At 33.7% G+C, this 25,302-nt stretch overlaps 7 protein-coding genes across 7 annotated transcripts; 5 read left to right on the forward strand and 2 right to left on the reverse strand.

Annotated features, from left to right (window-relative positions):
- The first annotated feature begins 847 nt into the window (after positions 1–847).
- LOC107192821 (MAU2 chromatid cohesion factor homolog) lies at positions 848–3,545 on the forward strand. The gene is made up of 8 exons (XM_015582162.1): positions 848–1,110; positions 1,363–1,542; positions 1,615–1,893; positions 1,969–2,215; positions 2,291–2,538; positions 2,617–2,822; positions 2,909–3,111; positions 3,206–3,545. The coding sequence occupies exons 1-8, from the start codon at positions 886–888 to the stop codon at positions 3,400–3,402; spliced, it is 1,785 nt and encodes a 594-aa protein (XP_015437648.1). The 5' UTR covers positions 848–885; the 3' UTR covers positions 3,403–3,545.
- Positions 3,546–5,627: 2,082 nt separating this feature from the next.
- LOC107193132 (NADH-quinone oxidoreductase subunit B 2-like) lies at positions 5,628–6,955 on the reverse strand. Its single transcript, XM_015582535.1, has 3 exons — positions 6,849–6,955; positions 5,931–6,452; positions 5,628–5,846 (listed from the first exon to the last, which is right to left on the reverse strand). Exons 1-3 carry the CDS (start codon positions 6,871–6,873, stop codon positions 5,749–5,751), a joined length of 645 nt encoding a protein of 214 aa, XP_015438021.1. The 5' UTR covers positions 6,874–6,955; the 3' UTR covers positions 5,628–5,748.
- Positions 6,956–8,329: 1,374 nt separating this feature from the next.
- On the forward strand, positions 8,330–9,806 carry LOC107193273 (histone chaperone asf1). The gene is made up of 3 exons (XM_015582678.1): positions 8,330–8,568; positions 8,840–8,955; positions 9,163–9,806. The coding sequence occupies exons 1-3, from the start codon at positions 8,460–8,462 to the stop codon at positions 9,532–9,534; spliced, it is 597 nt and encodes a 198-aa protein (XP_015438164.1). The 5' UTR covers positions 8,330–8,459; the 3' UTR covers positions 9,535–9,806.
- A 2,052-nt stretch (positions 9,807–11,858) lies between these two features.
- On the forward strand, positions 11,859–16,771 carry LOC107193294 (hybrid signal transduction histidine kinase M-like). Its single transcript, XM_015582699.1, has 7 exons — positions 11,859–11,992; positions 14,630–14,799; positions 14,894–14,970; positions 15,259–15,345; positions 15,464–15,541; positions 16,049–16,280; positions 16,461–16,771. The coding sequence occupies exons 1-7, from the start codon at positions 11,990–11,992 to the stop codon at positions 16,726–16,728; spliced, it is 915 nt and encodes a 304-aa protein (XP_015438185.1). The 5' UTR covers positions 11,859–11,989; the 3' UTR covers positions 16,729–16,771.
- A 2,021-nt stretch (positions 16,772–18,792) lies between these two features.
- LOC107193311 lies at positions 18,793–19,843 on the forward strand. Its single transcript, XM_015582715.1, has 5 exons — positions 18,793–19,034; positions 19,105–19,226; positions 19,306–19,427; positions 19,503–19,579; positions 19,686–19,843. The coding sequence occupies exons 1-5, from the start codon at positions 18,908–18,910 to the stop codon at positions 19,838–19,840; spliced, it is 603 nt and encodes a 200-aa protein (XP_015438201.1). The 5' UTR covers positions 18,793–18,907; the 3' UTR covers positions 19,841–19,843.
- Positions 19,844–20,351: 508 nt separating this feature from the next.
- On the forward strand, positions 20,352–21,156 carry LOC107193281 (NADH dehydrogenase [ubiquinone] 1 beta subcomplex subunit 11, mitochondrial). Its single transcript, XM_015582686.1, has one exon. The coding sequence runs from the start codon at positions 20,562–20,564 to the stop codon at positions 21,009–21,011; it is 450 nt and encodes a 149-aa protein (XP_015438172.1). The 5' UTR covers positions 20,352–20,561; the 3' UTR covers positions 21,012–21,156.
- A 499-nt stretch (positions 21,157–21,655) lies between these two features.
- Positions 21,656–24,857, reverse strand: LOC107192961 (Golgi reassembly-stacking protein 2). The gene is made up of 7 exons (XM_015582333.1): positions 24,635–24,857; positions 23,966–24,046; positions 23,487–23,690; positions 23,170–23,387; positions 23,005–23,089; positions 22,639–22,936; positions 21,656–22,276 (listed from the first exon to the last, which is right to left on the reverse strand). The coding sequence occupies exons 1-7, from the start codon at positions 24,695–24,697 to the stop codon at positions 21,915–21,917; spliced, it is 1,311 nt and encodes a 436-aa protein (XP_015437819.1). The 5' UTR covers positions 24,698–24,857; the 3' UTR covers positions 21,656–21,914.
- Between the last annotated feature and the right edge of the window lie 445 nt (positions 24,858–25,302).

Consider the following 25,302-nt stretch of genomic DNA (forward strand, 5'->3'; position numbering starts at 1 on the left):
TCTCTCTCTCTCTCTCTCTCTCTCTCTCTCTCTCTCTCTCTCTGTTGTGTCGACTTCAGCCCTACCATAAGATCTCGCAGTCTATTATACATGTCTATGCGCATTATACGCCATTAAGTATGTAGCATAGCATAAGAAACAGTTATATTTTGCATATGTGTACCTAATTAGGGTTGAATCGATACCACCAAGGTATCGATATTTACTCGGTATCGAAACAAAAGTATCGAGTAATGTACTCGTATGTACTTGTATATATCGATTCATACCTATACCTAATTACAGATAAATACACTAAACTAGAATCAAGTCCAATCAATCATCATTTATATCATTGCTATTTAATCATTTTAATTATTAAATGCGTTCATGTATATTGCATTTCGTCTCAAATAATTCTCAAGTAGCAACGAGCTGCAAGTTCAAATCCACCATCTTCCTGATGAGAAAAACGATATTTCCCTAGACACCTCAGTTATATTACGGTTCCAACGAAGTTGACCGAAAACAGTTTATTACCGTTATACATAAAAAAATTATTAAAATGAATGATGCCGTGGTCCGCCTAGATTCGTTTCGCTCGCGGAACATGAACGGTTCGTGTCCGCATACAGAAATTCTTAATACGTGCACAAAAAATGTGAAGCAATAGCGTATACAAAACGTCGTGTTGCATATGTATGTAAACATTACGCAATACAGCGGTTTCCAGGGTGAACGTATTTGACGGGACCCCGCGAAATTGTAAATCGTTTCTCGATCGCAGTTTCGCTGTTTGTAAAACGACAGAATTATCATTGTGAGCGGTGACGAGTGTCCCCGGCGTGAAGTCAGTGCTCCTGTGTTATCACGGCTGGAGATTTTGCTTGTGTGTGAAATGTCAAAATGGCGTCTTCGCAGGACGCTTGGTATCTGTCGTTATTAGGGCTAGCAGAAAACTTTCGGACGTCAAGTCCGCCGAATATCAAATCGTGTATACAGTGTTTGCAAGCGGTTTTCAATTTCAAGCCGCCTCCGAGGGTCGAGGCACGTACACATCTTCAGCTGGGCAACATCCTTCTTACGCATACCAAAAACATCGATTTGGCGCGGTCTCATTTAGAACAAGCGGTCAGTCACAATATTATTCGTATCACAATTACTCTCATTCTGTGTTTCTCGGTGTTGTCTTTCATCGTTAGCCTATATCTCGTCTAGACTTCCGTGTTTCTTTCAGTGACGATTCTAACCTTTCTTTTTATTTTGGTACTGTCGGTAACGTAACGTACCGAATGATTAAAATATCGATTTATAAATTGTTAAAATTGATTAACATATAGTGATTTAAGAATTGATTTTATAATAGTTTACATTGAATTTCAGTGGCGTTTGAGCCAAAACATAAACACCTTCGATGATGTAAAATTTGAGGCAGCGAGTGTGGTTGCAGAATTGTACGAGCAGCAGCAACAACCAAATCTCAGTAAACCGATATTGAGGAAAGCTATTGAACTCTCACAGCATAATGTATATTGGCACTGCAGACTTATTTTTCAACTTGCAGTAAGTAACTATAGAATATTGTATAATTTTGATAGCTAACTAGAAGTATATGATTCTTGTTTTGTGTTTTAGCAAATACACGCGTCAGAAAAAGATTTCGTCGCAGCCAGTAGTTTACTAGCTGTAGGCGTCGATTACTCTCATATCAGCAATGCAAGTTACACACGTGTCCTGTTCTTGTTGAGCAGATGTATGCTTTTATTAATAGACAAGAAATTTACCGAAGTTCATCCCCTTTTAAATTCGGCGGGGCATCATGTTGAAAATTGGCAAGGTAGCCCACACCAGAAAGAATATTTAAAAGTATATTTTTTGGTACTTCAAGTTTGTCATTACTTAATGGCAGGTCAGGTAAGAAAGAAATAGTACTTTGATTTTATTCCTGAAAACCCCTTTTGTATATACCTTTACTACTCTTCCTAATAGGTGAAAAGTGTGAAACCCTGTTTGAAACAGTTACAACAGAGTATACAAACTATAATGTCTCCTAGTTGGCCAGCTGATGAAATAGTTACAGGTTCGAATATTGGGGATATGTTTATCTGGATGCCAAAGGACCATTTATATGTTTTGGTGTATTTGGTAACAGTCATGCATTCGATGCAAGCTGGTTACATGGACAAAGCTCAAAAATATACAGACAAAGCATTAACTCAAATTGAAAAACTAAAAAGTAAATACAGTATAATAGTGCTACATGGTTTGTCTATAATTTGACAATGAATCTAAGATTTATACTGTTTCACAGTTGTTGACAACAAACCTATACTATCTGTTTTTCAACTGATGTTGTTGGAACATATAGTGATGTGTCGACTGGTGATGGGAAATAAGAGTGTGGCTCTTGCGGAAATCTCTCAAGCATGTCAGCTTTGTAGGAGACAGCCAAGGTTACTTCAAGGCCACAGACCACAATTGCATGCTTTGTTAGGATTGTACGCGATGTCAATGAATTGCATGGAGGCTGCAGAAGCTCAGTTTACAGCTGCACTCAGAGTAAGATAACAAATATAATTAATAGTAACTGTATCTGTTGCTTGTGCAAATAGTTCGTAATCTGTTTTTCCTCTGCAGACGTCCCAAGAAAGAGAACTCTGGACCTTCGCAAATTTAAATCTAGCAATAGTATACCTTAGAACTAAGAGAGATACGGAATTAGGTGCTTTACTCGAACGAATAAACCCAGAGTCATTGCCATCCCATTCGCATTCTCTGAGAGCAGCGGCGTACTATGTTCAAGGATTGCAGGCGTTTTTTGGAGCTAGATACAACGAAGCAAAGTACGAATTGATATATGGTGTTATAAGTGGTATGATAATTCAGCATTGGTTATTATAAACGTCTAAATCTGCATATGAATTCTCAGGAGATATCTTCGAGAAACGTTAAAGATGGCCAACTCGGAAGATTTGAACAGACTTACCTCGTGTAGCCTTGTACTTTTGGGACACATATTTCTTTCGTTAGGAAATAGCAGAGAATCCATGAACATGGTCACACCTGCGATGCAGTTAGCTTCTAAAATACCTGACGTTCACGTACAATTATGGGCAACTGCTATTCTCAAAGGTATGCACTTGTTTCAGTATTTGTAAACATCGTGTTCGAAATCGGATTTAAATTAAGTCACGGAAAAATTAAAGCAAGTTGCTTCTGTTGATAGATCTTTACAGAATTTGCGGCGATCCAATTCGCGAAAGCGAAGCGTACCAAATGCACTGCACGTTTTCGCAAACGCTGTTGAAAGATCATTTTCAAAGCACACAAATGGGTGAACATTCTCTCATACAGTGGACCGATGGACCAGTTCCAGCCTTGCCGAGCAATCCACCGCCTTCCACGTCGCAAGCTATTCTTTAATATTATTCAAAATTCCTATACTTAAACAAGCGTAATTCGAAATGTGTAAAGTATTTTGGCGGAGCACAGAACTGTGCTGGGTTTGTACAATTTTCTTGTCGAATCACAGGATGAACAAAAAGAAAAAAATAAAACAATAGGGGCAATTATAGAAAGAAAAACAGAGGAGAGCCCGAGCTCTGTTAAATGGAAATTAATTAAATTGACTATCGTGCCGCGAACGACTACATAGGATCGCAATCGGAATCCAGAATAACAAATTTAATATTTAGCATGGGTATTGACTAATATCCAAACTCGCTGTTTATCATTTAAAATCTTTTCAGGTATAAATCACAGACCTTTGTTTCCGGAGTTTCATAAAGTTTATATATATATATATATACATATAGGTTTGTACAAACAATTTATTGTAGTTGTTTTCTGTGTCACCGAGGATACGCAAGAGATGAACATATGTATAGAACTTTGATATATTTTATTATTTTGTATATTGTAAATTATCAAGGACCTCGTTGTTTTCTTTATTCCGTAACTGTACATCTGCAAACCAAGGGAAGCAAGGAAAAAAAAATGAAAAGCGACAACACTGAAACTCGGAGTGTCGGGACAGCACATTAAAACGGGAATTAGTCATTTTTTTAACGTAATTGTTCAATACCACCGCACAAAGACTTTTCCTTGGAGCTAGCCTTAAGCTTAATTTATGCTGTAAAGGTAGTAGTTTTTGCTGCGAAAATGATTATCAAATATGTATTATTTATGCTTATATCGAGGGGCATATTTAAAAATACAACTTATTAGTGTTGTTCACTTTCTATGAAAGAAAAACAAAAAATACCAACGCGTTTGGCTGAATTCCGTTCATATTTTTTTTTTACATTTCATTTGCTCTCTAAGAAGGAAATCTGTCCATATGCGATACCGCAGGCATAAGGAATCTAGAAAAGAATTGTAACATTATTATTTTATGATTGTACGCTGACTTTGTGTATCTTTTAAATTTGTAATTCTGTCTTTTTAGGTTCACATAGCATATTGGCAAGTATGCCTGCACGATTAGGCTTTAAATTGACACTGATCCAATGCGTTATGGTACAAAATTGTGGTACGATGTATGGATAAACAAATATGATACGCGTATAATATTTCAAAAAGAAAAGTACTAAGAGTTAAATTTCGAATCAGATTGAAAATTCTCACGAATCGGTGAGTAAGTGTAAATTGTCAACGGAGTAATGATTATGCAAGGTGAGTCCGAAAAAATGGTGCACCTCTGTTACAAGTACTTTTTTTTAATAACATTTTCAAGGTGATTTGAAGATTGTCTGTGGGTTTTTAAACAATACACAGTGACAATACTATGAAATCAGAAGTACGGGTGTTGTTACTTAAAAAATAAAATTAATGACCTTTGAATGATCTTGATGATGAAACTAATGAAAAATCTGTTTATGTCATTAATCATTACATTTTATCTTTTAGTCTTTTCTCTTTGACTTTTCTTCTATCTTTAAATTTATCTAGATATTGAGGTGTTCTGTTTTTCGCGAGTCACTCTGTATTTTCGGCGTAATATGCTCTTCAATGACCAAAGTAGACGTTTAAAATTCGGGCTGTGGACATAGCAGACATACAATATGTTCATAAACGTGTGCTCTTGTATGTGGACATGATGAAGTAATAGGTACAATAGGTTGCAGGATGGTTTTTTAAAGGAAAAAAAAAAGAAATATCGTACCTATCGTATGCGTGGTGCGTATCAATTGATGTGTTTTTATTAAACAATGTATGTATGTAATGTATAATTAAAATAAACACAATCGTAAGTAGCATTAGATAGAGCAATATATAAAGAAGAAAAAATAAAGGGGCCTTAATATGTGGTAAGCTAAATGGCAAAGATGTTCCGCCTAACTCTTTGCTTCGTTTAAATTAAGGATGCTGTACATATTTTAAATAGTGAAGATAATAAAGAGTAAAAACAATGAAATGAATAGAACGAATTACATGTCTGTAAAAGTGTTTTACTATGTTTCTTTTAGTGTAATTCTATGTATTCATGATCATGAGAATTATATTGTTGGAAACAATGTTAACGAATTTTTTATTTGTAGTATTTATACGTAGCTTTTTATGGTTAAAAATTATGACAGTGCCAATGAAAAATAGAAACATAAGGAATAAACATGGTTACATAATAAGTTAAGTCATTTTAAGAAGTGATTACCATTTTTAATCACTATTTAAAACGATTCATAATTTCATTTCTTTACCTTAATTACACTTTGTATGATAACAAAATTATTTATACACAAGTTACTACATTTATCAAATTCATTTACATTACTTTCTGTACCAAACTTGAGCTGTTTGCATACGCTTGATCTTCTTCTGTAGTTGTAGTACACCATACATTAGAGCTTCTGCAGTTGGGGGACATCCTATAATACAATTTTATAGATAGATACAAATAACATTTCTTAAATGAACAAGGATTTTGTTTAAATATACAACAAATGTATTACCTGGCACGTATATGTCCACAGGTATAATTCTATCACACCCCCTAACGACAGAGTAACTGTAATGGTAATAGCCACCACCATTGGCACAGCTTCCCATTGAAATTACCCATCGTGGTTCAGGCATTTGGTCAAATATTCTTCTCAATGCTGGAGCCATTTTGTTTGTTAAAGTACCGGCAACAATAATAACATCGGCTTGTCTTGGAGAAGCTCTGAATACTACTCCATATCTGTCCATATCGTATCTGGGCGCAGCAATGTGCATCATCTCAACGGCACAGCAAGCCAAACCAAATGTCATTGGCCATAAAGAACCTTTGCGACCCCAATTTAAAAGATCATCCAATCTTGCCACTGCATATTCTCCAAGGCTACTCGTATTTTGGAAGGGACTGTAAGGTTTTCTTGTCACTTTCTCTGGTACAGTGGCTGTGTTCCTGATCTGAGTTGCCAAAGATGCAGGGCATCCTATCAAGGCTACATTATTGCGAATCAGAGACACTAGGCCCTGATTAACAGTGGCTGAAAATCAGAATAAAAATGTTCGTTCATCGGAATCTTTTTAAATTTATGTTTGGTGGACAAGATATAGCGAACTCGTAATATCTTGTGGATGTTTAAATTCATTTTAACTCGAGAGGTTATGAAATGTTTTGCAATCGAATTTGAAACAACGGTTTGTGACAACAGCCAAAAAATATAATACTAATTTGGCTCGTTTGAGCTACCTAATCTTATGCAATGCAAACTGTTAGAATTAGACACAAAGTGGATTTACGGAAAAGCATGTACTGAATATGTTTGTATTTTCGTAATTATCAACACGGAGAAAAGACAATTATGTTTTATTCATTTGTTAACATTCTCGCTTAATTGTTGAAACTGAAGATTATTCAAAGTGGTCATGACGAAACTTACGCGAAAACATAATAGAGCGAAACATTTTCAACTCGATGAGACAACACGTCACGGAGTTGTCTGCTAGACTGTGATTCTGCGCACCCGTGCATTAGATCTTGTTTACAACTATTTACAACTGCGGGTTTATAACAATTGCCACAGACGAAGTATAAAAATAGGGTTTACTTCTTACGGAACTTCGTGGTCCTCAGAATCTTTAATGCCGCCACCTTAAAAAATCTATAATTTTAGTGTCCTCTATGTCATGAAAATGGTGGATTCGGGAATTACATATTATTCAATCCAACTCGAGCTAAGTGAGGGAAGCGTCTTTTAAGTTTCAAGTTATTAAATTTAGTTAAATTAAATGATTAGACCTAGAGTTATCTGGATCAGGGTAGTAGAGTTGCAGTAATTTCTCAAGTTTTCTCAGATGTTTCTAAAACTATAAACATTTTGAAAGGATATTGATGTACAACATATAAATCTTTGAAACTTTTCTAAATTTTATTTGTCACAGTTAGCTTAAATATTCTAACTGCATATACTTTATTAATTCATATACTCTTCTTAAACCCATTATTACCGTCATCACCATTCTAGAGCCACTATTAGAAGAACATAATGATCCAAGAAGTGGCACATTTTTTGCATGCGCTAGTAGCAACTTCCTTTCCGTGATTGATTAAACTATTTCTTCCGTCTTCACCAAGAAATTCGGATTTTTTCAACCTTGTATTTGGAGAACACAGTCATCTAAAATATAATCTACCTTGTGAGGTGTTATACTCACTTTATGCAGTCAGAATATTTAAGCTGACTAGAACGAATGAGACATAGAAAAATTGCAATATTTTTTTGAAGAACCATTCAAGTAATTTTAAAGTGTTCATAGTTTTAGCGACGTTTATATATATCATATTATAATTATCATCTATGATGTGAACACAGACGAGGTATGAGACATATCTGCATTGCAAATTCTGCAAGATATACGATATCTGCTACCCAATTATAACTTCCTTTGTTGTAAATAGCCCTTAAGAAAAGTTAGTTCAAGTAACTTGTTTTAATCTATACACAATGGATTTCATAAAAAGATTTTCGTTTAACCAATGGATTTAATTATATCATCATTTTAATTTTTCAAAACTTAATACTTTGTCATTTTACGTTCAATCTAAACTGTAGATCGAGTGCCATCACGTTTTCAATTAAAGAGCTAACATGCACAATGGATTGCTTTAACATCACGAAAGTGATTAAAAACAATTTTAAAAACAACTTTTGTAATTCATGCGAAAACGACGCTTGATTTTTTCCCATGCATTACTTAAAACCCGCGCCAAATTAAAGAGAACGAATTTTGAAATAATTACAGTTGGATGGTGCTCCCACATTTTCACAAAACTGTTATTGAAACACCGGAAATGTCTTTCGGTTCGTTTCCCGCCAAAGCGACCTGTGTCCAACGTAGAATGCTTATAGTTTGTCTCAAGATCTTTCGTTTCATATCAACTTGATTCGGAAATACGGTTGGGAGAAATACATCCTGAGAAACTTTTCTTTCAAGGAATCCGCAATAAATTCGGATTATTCGGTGAAAATTATTATTAAGTAATATCAACGATGGCCAAAGTTCAGCTAGCGAACGTAGCTGTTCTCGACAATCCTTCACCGTTTTTAAACCCGTTTCAATTCGAAGTCACGTTTGAATGCATCGAAGAACTGAAAGAAGGTAGTTTCCTTAAACTTTTATTCACATCTATAAATACAGATATACGCTCGTCTCAATGTTAATTGAATTGAAAGTGTCTTATGATGTTTTGTACACCTTGTTAGGTTAGTTTAAACGGTCTAGCAATGTTTTCCAAGGACAAATAAATATTATTTTTTTAAGTAGTTTCATTTTCAAGAAGAATATCTTTACTATATGGAAGTTATTCTTAGAGTTAGCTATATTTTTAAAATATATGATAAGTGATGTAATAGTAATAATGGATTTACAGATTTAGAGTGGAAGATGATCTACGTCGGTAGCGCCGAATCCGAGGATTTTGATCAAGTGTTAGATACGATATACGTTGGTCCAATCCCTGAGGGAAGGCATATGTTTGTATTTCAGGTAAATGAACGACACATGTAAATAAATTCATGTAATTTAAAATTAAGGGTCATAACATTTTTGAATCAATGATTAATTGTCTTTGTTATAAATTTGTCAATGCCAACAACAAATTACAATCATCAACCAGTATTATTAAAAAGCCTATTACTATGTGTACTTTAGTTATTATTTGAATGTGTATTAAATACAGTAATTTAATTTTAGGCTGATCCTCCAGACGTCAGTAGGATACCAATCAATGATGCTCTAGGGGTTACAGTTGTTCTGTTAACTTGTTCATATAGGGGGCATGAATTTGTACGTGTTGGCTACTTTATAAATAATGAGTACACAGATGCAGAACTTAGAGAAAATCCACCGCCACAGCCACAGTTTGACAAAGTACAAAGAAATATCTTAGGAGATAAACCACGTGTCACTAGATTCAAAATAAATTGGGACGATGGTACAAGCTCGGCTACAAGTACTGTGCCGGAGGGCATGGAAGCACAGTCTTTAGAAGAAACATCTCAGGATGCACCAACATCCACGTTGGGCTTTACAGAGAATACACACAATAGCATGGAAGTAATGTGAATATCAATTAATTGCCAATAACATATAAGCTAGCAAAGTTTGTAACACAGAGAATGAAATAGTACCTGGAAAGAAGAATAAAGTGGAAAGAAGATTCATATATTTGGATACAGCAAAAGAGAAATATTAAGAAACCTAAGAGCCTTTTGTACAGTGTACTTTGATTGATTTGCTTTAATCAAAAGACAACAAAAAAAGCAGAAGATATCATAAGTTGGAAGAAAAATTAGATGTGATAATTTTGAATTTGTATGGAAATGAAGTTGATGTTTACTACTACTAAACTATGCATAAACATTTGCAGTTTTGTGAACAATCAAGAATTATTTATTATACATTACTATAAATTTGACTGACGGCAATAAAAGTAAACTTCATAAGATTATTATAAATTTTAAGCTGAATTAAATCAGTCTTCTATCAATAACTTTTTAACAAAAACGAAAATGTAAAGCAAACGAGTAATACACGTTAAAAATGGAAAATTTTTTATTCCAGGGTTGTTATTGTAAGAAAGAAAAGGTTTAGGTATTATTTCTCAATAGTTGTAATTTAAAAAGCGATTGTATTATGATATTATAGAAATGTTTGGAATTTTGTGTTTCATACTTTAAGTATTACTTTATGGCTTATTATTATATCGTAAATTAATAGAAATAAGGCTGTTCACATTTAATCAGTGTATGTACATATATACTAAAACGAGAAATACACATTATGTTTTTTACTTCATTAAATCCTGTTTTTCAATGTTTAATTCCTCACAATTCTATAAGCCAATGGTGTACTAATAATTCAAGATTGTAATGTATAGTTTTTATGATGTGTACAATAATAATATTGTTATATTCTACAGCATAAAGGCACAGCATTTTTGTTTCAATTATTTTCAGAATTATAGTTAATTCATTTATATTTTACCTTATAGTAATTATTAAAAAATGAATTTCCGCGGGAGAAATGTGAAAGGTGTAATTATGTAGACGATAACAACTTGAAAATAATTTTTATTCGTAAAAGTGAACAGTTTGATTCAGTCTCTGATAACAAATTTGAGTGTCAGTACTGGTGACCCTCAGAACAGTCACATTAGTAAGTGATTCGATGATGAGAATACAAAGGTTGTAAGAAATAGAAAGGGTACAAGATAAACGAAAGCATAATAATATACAAGAACGTAATATCGGTATGCGGTAGGTAAGATATTCCCTTTGAAGCGTTCGGCAATTTTAATCGTGCACAAGTTACGTTGAAACGCCACACGTGCGGTCGGTGGCTATCGCGAATTATACTCGTGAACCCTGACAATGTTGTTGAATCGCGGGCTTATCTTTGTGTATGCATATGAAAAAAGTCACCATACTTTTTATAAACACTGACCGATCAATACCCTCAATTTCTACAAACACGTTATTAATATTGTGTATTATTTAACACACATAAAATTATTTAATTCTTTCTAATGAAGGTAACTTTAACAAATTTTAAATTCGTAGAAAAATTTTAATCCAAATTAGTACAAAAACTGTGAATACGCAGATTGGCCCGCAATGTGTGGTAAAGTCTAGAAAGTGATTTTACGTGTAATAACAAATCAAAAAACCATACCGTAACCGTTATATTACAACTAGATACGGCGACTAATAAAAACCGGTGTCAGACACATCAGTTACTCGCATTCTAAAGTGATTTAATGAATTTTCAGATTCGACTTTCTTGAAACCGACGTTCCATACGAAAGAAATCTTATTCTACACTTTTAATTTGCTTTGTATACACGGGGGATTTGATCTTAAAACTTGCGGTAAAATTAAACAGAATAGGGGAAAGCTTCCCCGTTAGTGTTCATAGGAAATAAATGTATCCTTTCAAAAAGTAGTCAAGAAAACCTATCAAACAATAAATTGTATTCTATCTTTTGGAGTCTTTAAATTTTTGTTTACTTTCGTCTTTCATTTGCATAATTTTTTCTTTACCATTTTATTTATTTCCACGCGTTCCACATGCCGAATGTGTCCTGTAATCCGAACCATCATAAAATCCGAATGGAAGTGTACACAAAGGGTTCCACTTGTTGGATGCATTGGTTTACTACGTAGCAGTGATATAGCATATAGCCACACTACTGTGACCGCTGGTAGCACGGATACCACGTGGGCATAGCAATAATTGTCCTGTACGTATCCATGTGGTACCCTCATCCCCACCACCAGCGCCACCCCCACTCCAATCACCTGTCTCCGAGCAGGTTCGAACTTGCTTCGGTCAGCTCCAGTTCAGTGCAGATCAGAACTTCCTAGAGGTCGGTGTACATCTTGCATAACTGGTGCGTTGCTTGACGTGTGAATAGTGTGCCGAATGAACCTGTCAAAATTCTACAGACAATTATTACGCGTCTGCAATTGCAATCATAGAACATACTTCGATCCTCCCTACAGTCGAATAATCTCTTCCAATGGTAAGTACACTGCGAGTCTTGAGTTTACTGTTCGCATTACTCGCACGATTCTTTATTTGCCAGTTTTACACTTCGAGAAGAACGAATGATTTTAACCTGTAACTTGTAAGAATAACACTAAAAAACGAACCAACGATAGTACTTCCATTAAAAAAAAGCATAATGTATGTATCGGTTCATGGACTGTGTCAAAAAAGCAATAAACTTGCGAATTTGGAACAACATAACGACATTAAGAGATCAGGTGTAATTAAATGCGTGTGTAAGCACCGTACACAATATATATTTCACGTGAGATAAGTACATAGTCTGAAATATAATGTGTAAATTATATTTCTGTCTATTAAGATCACCGTCCTCTTCCCCCTCCTTTCGCCCTTCCTTACCCTTTTCTTTCACCACGATTTCATCATCTTTTCTTAAAAACTTCCAGATTGATCTTTCCAAAAGATCAATATTTCTGGTGGTGTCACGTTTAATACACAATTTTTCGAACGCAGTAAAGTGACTTGCATACTGTTGCCCTTATCAATCATGATTATTGATAACCGGTGGAAATCTTTTTTTCTATTTTAATCGAAACAGCAGTACGAACGTCGGGCGGGTAGGTATTTAGACAATGTAACACGCTCTACTCTAGCGAAAATCGTATTGTTCTGATTATTTAGTAGAACCGAAACGCACGCCGGGCGATCGCGCGCAGCGCGCCGCGATGACTCATTCGAGGGAGACCACACGAAGGTTCTTCATAAGCGTTACAGAAATACGTATCATGAAGAAAAAAAAGGGATCAGTGATAATTACCGTTTATTTTTGAACAATAACCGAAGCGACTTGACCGAAATGACCGGTTTTAAATACGGTACAAATAGGTATATAAAAGTCTCGGTACCGTTAGTGTTAAATGTGTCATCAATTGTCCACCGTAAGATATATGTCTTGTTTATATATTACAAATTAAAACAAAACATAATTGTCCGGTCATCGTATGGAAAATAAAAGAATGTCTCTTTATTATTTTTGTTTACGTGCGGTTCTATTGCGTGTGACCAGCGCATATAAGTAATTCTTGTTAATATACATTGTCCTTCTTTTTCGTAACGAGGTGAAAATCAGAGAATAAGTTTGACGATAATTGATTGAGAAAACAACTTTTTGTTATCAGTCCAATCGATCGGAACGAAGAAAGTTTCAAATATTCAAGTGTACAATTTATATTTATTTTAGAAATTAACAAATATCTTCTAATTCATTGGTAGTAACAAATTACGTAGTTTGTAATACTTAGAGCGGTTTAAGGATTGGTCAGTGAACTCGAATTTTACAGATCATGGTCAACGGCCATTTTGTGATGCAGAGTGTAGGTTTGCGCTCAGATGGCGGATTTTACTGTCCACGAAATGGCGGCTCAAAATTCGCGTGGTCATTCCGCGTCGTATTTTTGTTATTATAACAAAAAAAAACCATACTAGGGGTGTACGAGCCGGGTACCCGAGATTTCAGGTTCAGTCGTGATTGCGTTTCCCCCCATTATTCGCAGTACTTGTCTGCGCTCGCTGGTTAGTGACGCTTCTGTCGAGCCCACCAGACTTCTTATCTGAGCCGTCAAGCTGCTTACGCAGGCTACGGATGTCTAATCAAGCCCAAATCTCGGGTACCCGTACACCCCTACATTTCACAAACATTTTCCACGTGAAAAGCGATTTATATAAAAGGGTTTTTTGAAAGTATTTTAAAACATTTTCTGTTCAACTGCTTGTTCACATGAAAACATAGAAGATAACGTTTCAGAGATTAAGATGTTTCAGAAACGTGTGATTGGAAAATAGGAATCTCCTATTGTGAAAAATAGGATTTCTCATAGACAGTTTTGTATCTTCCGACGGGAAGCTCAAGTAATTATATAAAATGCAATAATACTAATCGATATGTTGAATGTTTTTAATGAACTTTGTTGCTCAAAATCCGTTCAAATTCATGTCATTTAGTTTCGACGCCATTTTGTAAATGTACGCGGAACGTAATTTTTTAATTAGATAATGAATGTTTGAAAGAAAACACATGAGTATATGTATTTTTAGTAGTTTATAGTTTTATAATCATTACGATAGCTGAGTGCCTAAAATACTAAAATGACAAGTACATTGCGAAGTTATAGTTCCTACATTATTTGTTATTTGGTACCGGAAAGCGAATAATTTCGACTTATTGTTTTATTGCATGTGGTTTCAGAACTTCGTATTCGAAAAACGATATTGTTGATTTTAAATTTCGGTGGTACGTAAGATTTTGGATGGACCAGATGTGAACCGGAACTACTGCGCGCGCTGAAATCCCATTTATTCCAATATTAGTCAGTCTATTCACAGAAATTCGTTTTTTTAATGATATACAAAGTTTTATTTTATTCGCTTTCATTTAAATTAGTTACCTATTTAGTATTTAGATGAGTCGGTGAAAGTGTAAGAAAATTCGTTATTTATTAATTTGTGAAAGCTATTAAAACTTCGAATCTTACTGAAACGTGTATTTCGTCCTATATGACACTTGAAATGTATATCCTTATTAAACTTAATATTAGCTCTCAAAGAAACGTTCACAGAAATACATTCTAATATGAAAATTATTATTTTAAAGGGTACGATAGAGGAAGGATATTGTCATGATGACTTGGACTGTTCTAACAAACAGTACTGTTATCCTGTCTCCAGACAATGCGTCAATTATACTGTGTGCCAAAGATATAATCGAAAAGAAAGTCAAAAACCAGCTCGAAATCCATCGCAATGTGGACCATGCACTCCTGGGTAATTATATTCTTTAACTTTACGAGATCTTTATATTTGTAGTACTGTAGAGGTTAGTTTTTTATTCTTGACTAACTGAAAAAATCATTCTCAGTTATGCCGCAGAGAGACTTGCAACAGGAGAGGAGGCCTCCTTGTGCAAGAAAACGAGCATCCACGAAAATATGCCCGGTGAGAAAATTATACGTAAAAGAACTTTAACACATTCTGCATAATTGTCTACTTTGAAGCTTCATCGCATAGTAGATTAAATTGTTCCAGTATTCTTGTAATTAAATAATGTGCCTGTTTAATTAAAGTATTCAAATATGTATAACAAGAGATTGTTAAGTTTATTAAACATTGGTTTATGCAATATTGTTTTAGAAAATCAAGTATAAATATAAAAGTTTTGTTTGATTATGATTTTGGGGGCTTTAATTGTATCTATATACATGAATATTCATTTCATTTTCATAGGAGTTGGCAGAAACACTTTCATCATCTCTGCATCAATTGCAGCTTTCCTTCTGGTAGTTATATTGTCTGCAGTATTTTACAAAAAACGTAGGTAAAAATTTTACCATAATGGTAGTCAGTACATAATAAAAATTATGATAAATACAACAGAAATATATGATTGAGTGAATAATAACCAAAATAATCCACACACAATACATTTTAGGAGCCGCAAGACAGAGAAATTATAATAAAGAAATGTGCGGTGATACTATGGAACCAAGTGCTCCGCCGGTTGAAGCCAGTAAGTATTGTCAAATGTCTTTGTGAATGTTGTTCACAATTATAGCACACAACTCATTCGACTTAGCATGACACTTGCATAAGAGATTATTCAAAAAAATTTCATTAATAAGTAGGTAGATTATAATGAAGCTTGCTGTCTGTTTGAAGGTATTAATATAAATAGAATTGACTTACATTTCCTTTTCCACTACAGTTTCTAGCAAATCGATAGCAACGCATAAACACAAAAAATATGTGAGCACCGTAGTCTGCTTTTTCTGTCAAAATTGTTCACTTCTTAGCACTTTCTTATATCTGTATAAATTACTAACCGTGACGTAATGACGGTCATCTTTTTTTTTTTACGGAGAACACATTTTATTACAGTATATCTACCTACTTGAACGCTGAATTAACTACAAGCTGTTCAAAAGGCGGTAATAAATAGCATAGAATTATTGACATTACATCAACAGTGATAGTGTAATGTCTGACACTTTTTCTTTTCCACTGATGCATTTTACAGGTCCCTTTATTGATCATCAGAAGAGCTTACCATACATCTTATATAATAATAACAAAAACGTGAAAGATAAAAATACACTAGTGCATGCAGGCCTTTTGAAGCCTCCGAATTGGGTTCAATGTCATCCCAATTATGAAAATAATTTAAATAATAATAACGATAATACGAACACACTAGAGCATTCCAGACTTGAAACACCTTCGACTAATGATTCCAACACGTGGATTACACAGTAAGTAAATGATCCTCTCTGCTTTTGTTTTCCAAAATGCGTCTGTAATTAATTGTACAGCTATCTTGCACATTTCGAGAATTCTAATACAAAGCAAATAAACTCTCAGAATTTAGTAGTTTCTTTTCTAAATACTCTGTGTGGCTAAATCACAATAGTTACATAATCATTCGCTTACAGGCACACACAAGAAATAGTAAATGCAGAACAAAGTTCAGAACAAATGGATAATAGTGCCAATGCAAACATTGTTCAAATGAATAACTCGTCGTCTGATGACAGCAATAATACTACTACTAATAATAGTTATACTAATAATAGTTATACTAATAATACTAATAGCTCGGCGTCAGGATCGAGCAATACTCGAGATGGTCGCGAACGATCGCGACGATCAAATATTTTAATTGCTCAAATAAACTTAAATGTGCGAAACGGTGATTGTTAATCGTAAAGGATACTGATATTACCATGTAATATTTTATCATGCAAGTGCCTAACTTTGAAGGAAGCGTTGTCAAGCTTATTTGGTAAATGCTTTTTTTTTAATTGATCTAGCAACAGTAATAAGGATTTTGTTTCATTCTTATTTATGTTAGAATACTTCAAGATAAGAGGTTTGTACATAAAAAGGAGAAAAAACACTTGAAGACTTTTAGCTTCAAATGGTCTAGTAAAGTCTAGTTTAATATATATCACAAACAGAGTAAATTGATAAGAATTTTTCTTATTAATTTACAATGTACTTCATTTTTCTTTTTTCATTAAACAACTTCAAACACATTCCTTGCAAGATTTTCAATTTTCTTCTTTCATTTTATAAGTTTTTTTACATCTAAATTAGTACAATTGGTATTGTGACCATCTGTTATAATGTTGATTTTAACAACATACTATTTCTGAAAGGACGATAGAAACTCGAGTTTTGATAGACAAAAATGTAACTTGCAGCGACAGCATGAATAGTCATTATAAAGTTGTACAGTATTTCTATGTATTTTAAGTATTAAGTACCATAGGTCATTACTATACTGCGGATTGTATGCACTTGCAGTTTATAGGTAGCACGAATTACAGTAAAACATAAAAATTTTCATCAGATACAACGAGTTTTCTATTTTATTTTTAACTCAATGAGGTATTTAGAAGAAAAAACAAATTCATATATTTGGTCTTGTCTTTGTGAATTACTTTGTAAAATGTAATTTTGCATAAGAATCCGCAGTCTAGTCGTTACCCTGTTTTACAGTAATACGCCATGATCTTGCATTTTGTCGTGGGGAAAGTATTCTTCTTTAATTACTGACAGTGTTTGATAACAATTATTAGTAAAGTATGTTTGGATTAAGAATATAAAATGACCAATATTGTGCAACACATATAGTGTTATCAAATGTTAGGCAAGTATGTGTTAAGTTTAAAAGACATTTTTGTTAGCTCTCATATGTTTATAACGTTAGGGAGTATAAAACGCGTACAATTTAAGTAATTTAATACTATATCGTAAAATAACTTTGTTGACTTATTGTGTTTCAAAAACACACTATTTTGTATAACTAGAAACATATAAGTCCAAGTCAGTACTGATTCATGAATCTTCCAAGTAGGTACAATGCAAGCACATTATGTTTATTGCATACTACGTATTCTAATTTATATATGTATATATATAAAGGGTGTAATAAAAATGTTGGAGCCTCGGATAACATTTTTCCTGAGGAAAAACTTCTTTCAAATCACCTGACGAGTCTCCCATTTCCGGTCCTGCAACATTTTTGTTACACCCTGTATACATGAAGTCATAATTTCGGATATTTTACTGTTTCCATTAAATAAATAACATATCATTAGACTGCCGATTTTTATACAAACATAGACTTCTGTAAAATAATTTATAACAATTGGAGTCAAATAAAAATGAAATAAAAAAATTCTAGACTATTAAACTTATTACCTCGGGTATTATGCAATTATGTATGCCATAACTCCATAAAGATTAGCAGTCATATAACTGATAACATATAAAGTGCATGTCATTTTTAAAGGTGATCTCTATCAATTGACTATTTGTATTAAGTGGCATTAAAACTTCATAACAAAACAATGTAAAAATTACGTGAACATAATTTATATTTTATGCTTGAAGATTTTACTGATTTTGAACGTATTTCCCATATAAAGTAGACTGAAATGTATCTCAATTCATTTTCCGATTATTTTTATGTTATATGAAAATGCTTTCACATATCTGTTTGTAGTTCTCTTTTTACTGTATTCTCTAGTTTTTTCTTTATTTTTTGTATTTCCATTCTATCCATCTATGTATTAAAATTGAGCTGTGCTGACGAAAAAATGTTTTCCAATTGATAAATGAATAATAGTATTTCAGTGTAATTCAACATTTATATCAAGATTGATTATCAACGGCTTAGAAATAGAGAATATAGACTTGCAAGTTATTCGTTAGTCCTGGGGATTTTGGGTATTGGCAGCAGTGGATCACAGTGGATGGTGACAATTTGAATTTCTGTTGATTTCTGTGAACAAATTAACTGAAAGTGGAATTTGTATTTATAAAATTATGTTTTCGTGACGATTCCATTAAAAATACTATCAACAGAAATATAATGGACGATATAATGACATTCAAGAACAAGCATATGGAAGTTACGGATTCGCAGATGAAAGAGTTGTCACAAAAGAAAATACTGTTAATGAATCATATTAAAAACAAACAAGATGAACATTGCACTGGTAATTGTATTGCATTGCTGCCATTGTTTGGATGTTTTATGAGTGAATAAAGGTATTACCATACTTGTAGAAGATGAAATGAAGATCCAGGAATTAATGTCGAAAGTAACCTCTATGAAGGAATGTCTTCAATCGGAGAAGCAAACGTTGGAGCATAAAGATCATGACTTATCTAAACATTCAGATTTAATAGTAACTATTTTCATGTTCATTATCATTTCATTTTTGCTTTTTCTGATGAAGAGTATAAGAAAGAATATTATCTGTGTAGGCAGAGTTAGAAGCTGAAAAGAATAAATTTTTAGAGGAGAATCATGCCTTAGAATTGCAGAGAAACAAACTTAAGGCCTGCAAACGAAACTTGCATGATCAAGAATTGTTGGACCAAGGCAGGTTAGTACAATAAATTTTTTTTTATTTATGTTACAATCATTTTTTTGGTACATACTTAATTTTTAACTATTACAGGAAGAAATATAATTTGTACAAGGAACTAACTAGGATAAGATGGGATTATGAAGGTCTTAAAGAAAATGTGAAAGGATGTATCCTTTTACTTAATTCTTATATAATTTATTTGTTCAAAACTTTCTTATTTACAGAATATTTAATATTTAGGAAAAAAAGTTCTCCTTAATTGTGACACATCAGATGTATCAAATGGAGTGGATTACATTAATCACTTTTCATATAAAAAGGACAACAGTAATTTAACTAATCTCTTGTGGCAGGAAATATACAACTCTACAGTTCATGCAAAGAATAAAGATGCTTGTAATAAGGAAAATCTAATACAAAATGAATAAATACAATGCATATACTATATTTTGTAGTATATAAATCGTTTGAATTATGATATACGGTTTTTATTCTCAATGAAAAAATACACGAATTTTTACTGAATGATATTATCTTTACAGAATAAAATTATAAAAACAAATTTAAACGGAAATTACGTCATTTCATAAGGATTTTAATTATATAACTATTTTGCATATTTTATATAAATACATATTCCTTACATATTTGTATATGTTATACATGCATAAATATCCACAGTCTTAATCACTAAAAGCTTCATAGGTAGAAACGAATTTCTGTTTGAATTTCCGCCTTTATACTTTATATAAATATATATTTACGTCTATAATTGTAAATGCAATTTACCTTTCCCAAATATAATATTTACTGATTTTCGTTACTTGTCATTTCACTATTACATTTACTTATTTTTAATTTAACTTCCGAAAAGTTCACAACTGGCTACTCAAACTTGAAATCGATGCGCCCCCACACACACGCTTTCCTCACGAATGTCATTACACTTTGCTGCACTTTGCGAGCCATCGTATTCGTGTAGTTTCTAACCTACACTGAGTGTGTCCTGGCACGAGTATACATATGTACAAAGTCTAATTTTGATTTCTGAAATTGTTACGATACATTAACGCCCGGTAGCAATTAACAAGCAACATATATTGAGATTAATCATTTTTATAAACGTCGAAGGGGCTTCTAATTCCAACGATGTCAACGTTACTTCGAGTGGTCCATTCCCAAGGAATTAAGAACAGGCTGACTTTTCTCGCGAAATCGACGACCGTGAAGGTACACGATGTAGCGAAACGTTTGGTGTCTTCGACATCGAAAAAGAATGATAATGTGTCGGATTTACCGTACCCTGTGCAGAAGCCCTGGATCAGTTACGGTTTTGATTACAAAAACAAGGAAGTAGATCGGCATAAAATGCACCTAACAACATTTGTGTGTGTTACCATTGGTTTGGTATTGCATGCATTTATTTTGGGATACATGCCGGACGTAACAATGAAGGACTGGGCCTTGAGAGAAGCGTTTTTGCAACTTCGTTACAGAGAAGAAAATGGGTTGCCCCTGGTGAATCCAAATGTCATAGACCCATCCAAGGTCATTCTTCCTACCGATGAAGAATTGGGAGATACGGAAATAATAATTTAAATGTTGTCAAAACAATATCTATATAAGCCTGAACAGTTCTTGCAGATCCTGTACACTAATACCAAGATTATTGTTCCATATGTATTTATTTAATAGTGTTTCAAGTTCTATCTGCACATATGATATACAATAAATGACTTTTGTTAAAAACTAGAATACCTAATTATTGTTTTTTTTTTGTTTGGAAATTTGTTAGAAGTATAATGTTAAAGAGAAAAGTACAGCTTCTTAACACACTATCAGGTGGTGATTTTTTGCACAGATTATATATTTATAATTGCGCATAATATTAAATACTTTAATAATGTTTAGAAAGTTTATGTCGCGTTAGATCGTTTTTGCAACTTTTCACAATTAATTTCAGTCGACCGTCCGATAGTATGTTACGAAAATCTTTAAAAGTTTCAAAATTTATTAATACCAGCCATTCAAATAATACATAAATGTTCTAGCTCTTTATTGTATAAGAAACTATGTAATGATGATAAGATAAAGAACAAAAATTGAACATATATTATTACATATACATATATATATTTCTTTAAGTTACTTATTTTATAATCAAGAATATAAGAGTAAATATATACTTACAAACATGCATAATGAAAAATGTAAAAAGCAGAATTGATTTAATACTTGCTTCTGTTTTTATTTAAATGCTTTAATTTACTCCTAGTTTCAGTGATCGCGTTTCAGCTATGTACAGAATTACATAATCCTTCCCTTATGCATCCAGAAATTTGTTTACGTTACGTTCAGACAAGTAATAAAAGTATAAACGCACAAGAGTAGAGTGACACAATATATTTGTAACGTATAAACGGTGATTTTATTTTACCTTCGTTTATCAATACTCATTCTGTTGGGGAACAAAAAGGCTTCTTTCGTTACAGAAAACCGATGTTACTGTGTCGGTGTCGCCGTAGACGTGGGAACTGTATTCAAGCCGGTCATTTGATTTTGTTGAAGAACAGACGCATAGAAAGGCGTATTCTGCGGTAGGCTTGCGCTAACAGTAATAGGTGGCATGCCAGGCAGTGAAATCGGCGTTGTGACTACGTGAGACTGAGACGCATTAAACTGCATTTCGGGCGATGGGACACCTTGACTTACACCCTGTACAGCTGAGAAATCCTTGGGTAAACCGACTGTAGCACAAGCTTCATTCAAAACTGTTGTCATAGTGGGAAACGTTGGTAAAGGTGGAGTGGTAGGCATTCCAGGTATATTTGGCATTGTATTCGGTTGAGGCGAAGCATTATTACCTGAATACGGATAAACATCTCCATTAACGTTTTTCTAAGTAAAAATATTCGATATTTCGGTGGGAACATTAAAAGAGGAATCAAAATTTAGAGTGACCCACTTTAAATTCCGGATTAAGGAGGAATTTCGTGTGATGTTGGGAATGGGATGACGGATGGATGCAGTTTGAGTAGAGGAGAAGGAAATATGTCCAATCGGAGGATAAACAGTACATAGGCATAGTGTGTGATAGTACTAAAAAATTATGTAGAAAAATAGAATATGTAAATACTTTTAGCTTGCAACAAATCCATTTTTCTTATTAACTTATTTTTCGAACTCGCCTCGTATATGTTAGCTTTCTTTCTAAATTATAACTCACCAATCATAACACTCGCAGTGCCTTGATTAGATACCATGTGAGGTATAGAAATTGTTGTAGATCCACCAACAGTAGCAGGATTTAGTTGCGGAATAGTGTATGTCTGTGCACTCGGAGTGTACACAGTTTGAGCTATTGTGGTGGTTTCAAGGTCAGCTTTTGTAGTAATATCTTGCGATGGAACGTAATTAGGCGGAATAGAAAAACCTGGGGGTATACTTATCACCATATTATTTCCTCCGGTGCGAGTAACAGTTCCGGTTGTCACCTGACTTGGAACGCTGGGTTTAACGTTACTCTAAAAAAGACATTGAAATGGTAAATAACGTATTTCATTGCGATGTGCCACTTAGAGAGGTTATGTACCGTATACGAGGTATTAGATTTATGTTCTTGCACACTTCTAATGGGTATTCTATGAAGATATCCGTATCCTATTCCGCAACCCAAGCTACAATTGTTAAAAGAAATATTTCCATAGAACATGAACTGCGATACAAAATGAAGAAATATATATATATATGTACATACCTTCCCTCTCCGCCCCAGGTATGATTAGGTATAATTGTAACTTCTCTACAGGAATCGTCTTCTGTGTTATATACATATAAGTTTAGGGAACGCGATTCGTGAGCCTCTATTAAAGTGAACAAATCCTCGGACTCGTGTAAAATTGAATCCGCGCCGATAATGTAATCCGTGAACGGCCGTAATCCAGCCAATTCGGCGGGCGAAGATGGATGTACTTCCTAAACAACGTACACCAGCGTTCAGAAATATTATTCGCTATTTTTGCCGTTGTTCACTTGTTTCTCTATGGTACAATTGCATTTACTTAATATACTTACAAGAACATGCCAAACATTTTCATTGGAACCTTCAAAGGAACAAAACCTAACACTAACACCAAGAAGACCCTGTCCACCCCACGTGAGACTGGGAACTATGATGGTTTGTCTTACAGCTTGAGTTTTACTACTGTACACTGTAAGCGTTAACTTTTTATCTACACCACCCTTCAGGAGTTCTTTTAACGTGTCGTTATCCTGATTCTGTGAAAAAAAGCAGACGGTCAAGATGCATCAGTAATTGGACAGTTTGTTGACAAATTTTTTTTTCATTTAATGATTTATATGTATGACATAACAAGGCCTTCTACTTGACCATATTTAGATTAGTCTGTCTACACAATTCGAATTATACTGAATCAATAAAGTCACTATAAAATTAGATACTTCACTATGTTTATTAAATCTAATTCTTTGCATATTTTATCATATTTCACACATAACATCCTTATTAAATATAAAAATAATAAAAAACAGACCAAACGAGTATTTCCAATGGCCACAATGAAATCAAAGAATGCTTCAAGGCCTGCTTTCTGTCCAGGAGAACCATCTTGTACCTGTTTTCAGTTATAAAAACTAAATCAAATTTGTTAACTATACAAGATATCTCAGAACAAATGAAAGAAACATTGACAGATAATGTGGAAGGTCAGCCAAAATTGTTTGTAGGTATTTGTTTCAACACTTAGTTTAAGATTTAACTATGACAGTTATCACATTTTTAAATTGTTATAATTATATAAATATAGAAATTAGGATCTTTGTGCATATGACAAAGTTTTCTTACATTCGTTCTGAAATATTATACAGATTACATTTGGTACTTTTTAGGAATCTTGACTAACTCTTTTCCACCCAGAAACCTATTAGCAGATGTTCTGACGTCGTTGCTTACTGACAAGAAACTTATTAATTTTCTCTTAAATAGGAATTAAAACGAAACTGTCGTTGTACTGTGCTACTCAGGTTGCTACATTGGTTTATGATTTTAATTTGCAACAAGAAATGAAAAATTTATCAATAGGTTTTCGACTATTAATTAGTAACTTCAAAAAGCTTATTAAATAATCTCCGGTAGGTAAAGTGTTAAAAGGAAAAACAGGATGCGTTAGCCAGATTAAAGTATTCTGATAAATATTCTTTACCCTAAGTACATGGTAACCTTCTGTGCCACCTCCAGGTATTTCAATACTGTGGGAAGATCCCATTTTCGATAAGCAGTTCTCTTAAGTCACTCGGTCCAATAAAATAAAACACATTAAAGCAATTGTCGTCTAGAAATTGATAATCAAAATAGAAAATATGCATGTAACAGAAGTGTTTCACATAAACTCGTTGGTGACGTTGCTCATCATATGTAAAGGTCAGTTTAGTATGATTACGACCCGTTCAGTGTTACCAATATAGAGGAACATTTTCAATTATATGTACCCCTGTGGTTACCCCCGCGAGCAAACGGTTTCCGCTAGGGGAAAAATTGGCGTAGAAGAAAAGTCTCAGACCACTTAGTAAATTTATTTCAAGTACTGAAATAAATGTTACACCGAATGTTAATTTGGCATAAATTTCAGTAGCTCCCAAAAGTAAATGGTAGGAGGCCCTTCGCCTACCTCACTTTTTTCTTTAAGGAAAGCCGAGTTTGCACGTGAGGGACAAATAGAGAGGATAATGGGAAGAAGAAGAATAGATTATCGCATACTTCTATACTTGCGAGCTGACGAACGCCCTCCAATCAAATTCGTTCGTGACAAAGAGGGCGAAAGGGACCCACAAGATTAAGTGAGATTGAGCGATAACAGAGGAACACGTGGCA

The sequence above is a fragment of the Dufourea novaeangliae genome, unplaced genomic scaffold (assembly GCF_001272555.1).
Source record: "Dufourea novaeangliae isolate 0120121106 unplaced genomic scaffold, ASM127255v1 scaffold7, whole genome shotgun sequence".
NCBI lineage: Eukaryota > Metazoa > Arthropoda > Insecta > Hymenoptera > Halictidae > Dufourea > Dufourea novaeangliae.

What these genes read in the sequence shown, in the direction of transcription:
- LOC107192821 (XM_015582162.1), top strand. Translation starts at nt 886, where the DNA reads ATGGCGTCTTCGCAGGACGCTTGGTATCTGTCGTTATTAGGGCTAGCA. An exon ending in GACTTATTTTTCAACTTGCA is followed by an intron (nt 1,543 to 1,614) that starts GTAAGTAACTAT and finishes TTTGTGTTTTAG; the next exon opens with CAAATACACGCGTCAGAAAA. An exon ending in GGCAACTGCTATTCTCAAAG is followed by an intron (nt 3,112 to 3,205) that starts GTATGCACTTGT and finishes TTCTGTTGATAG; the next exon opens with ATCTTTACAGAATTTGCGGC.
- LOC107193273 (XM_015582678.1), top strand. Translation starts at nt 8,460, where the DNA reads ATGGCCAAAGTTCAGCTAGCGAACGTAGCTGTTCTCGACAATCCTTCA. An exon ending in CATCGAAGAACTGAAAGAAG is followed by an intron (nt 8,569 to 8,839) that starts GTAGTTTCCTTA and finishes ATGGATTTACAG; the next exon opens with ATTTAGAGTGGAAGATGATC. An exon ending in GGCATATGTTTGTATTTCAG is followed by an intron (nt 8,956 to 9,162) that starts GTAAATGAACGA and finishes ATTTAATTTTAG; the next exon opens with GCTGATCCTCCAGACGTCAG.
- LOC107193311 (XM_015582715.1), top strand. Translation starts at nt 18,908, where the DNA reads ATGGACGATATAATGACATTCAAGAACAAGCATATGGAAGTTACGGAT. An exon ending in ACAAGATGAACATTGCACTG is followed by an intron (nt 19,035 to 19,104) that starts GTAATTGTATTG and finishes CCATACTTGTAG; the next exon opens with AAGATGAAATGAAGATCCAG. An exon ending in GAATTGTTGGACCAAGGCAG is followed by an intron (nt 19,428 to 19,502) that starts GTTAGTACAATA and finishes TAACTATTACAG; the next exon opens with GAAGAAATATAATTTGTACA.
- LOC107193294 (XM_015582699.1), top strand. An exon ending in TGTGGACCATGCACTCCTGG is followed by an intron (nt 14,800 to 14,893) that starts GTAATTATATTC and finishes AATCATTCTCAG; the next exon opens with TTATGCCGCAGAGAGACTTG. An exon ending in TGCTCCGCCGGTTGAAGCCA is followed by an intron (nt 15,542 to 16,048) that starts GTAAGTATTGTC and finishes TGCATTTTACAG; the next exon opens with GTCCCTTTATTGATCATCAG.
- LOC107193132 (XM_015582535.1), bottom strand. Translation starts at nt 6,873, where the DNA reads ATGTTTCGCTCTATTATGTTTTCGC. An exon ending in TCGCTCTATTATGTTTTCGC is followed by an intron (nt 6,453 to 6,848) that starts GTAAGTTTCGTC and finishes TCTGATTTTCAG; the next exon opens with CCACTGTTAATCAGGGCCTA. An exon ending in TGTGGACATATACGTGCCAG is followed by an intron (nt 5,847 to 5,930) that starts GTAATACATTTG and finishes ATTGTATTATAG; the next exon opens with GATGTCCCCCAACTGCAGAA.
- LOC107192961 (XM_015582333.1), bottom strand. Translation starts at nt 24,697, where the DNA reads ATGGGATCTTCCCACAGTATTGAAATACCTGGAGGTGGCACAGAAGGT. An exon ending in AAGGTTACCATGTACTTAGG is followed by an intron (nt 24,047 to 24,634) that starts GTAAAGAATATT and finishes AACTGAAAACAG; the next exon opens with GTACAAGATGGTTCTCCTGG. An exon ending in CACTGCGAGTGTTATGATTG is followed by an intron (nt 22,277 to 22,638) that starts GTGAGTTATAAT and finishes ATCCGTATTCAG; the next exon opens with GTAATAATGCTTCGCCTCAA.
- LOC107193281 (XM_015582686.1), top strand. Translation starts at nt 20,562, where the DNA reads ATGTCAACGTTACTTCGAGTGGTCCATTCCCAAGGAATTAAGAACAGG.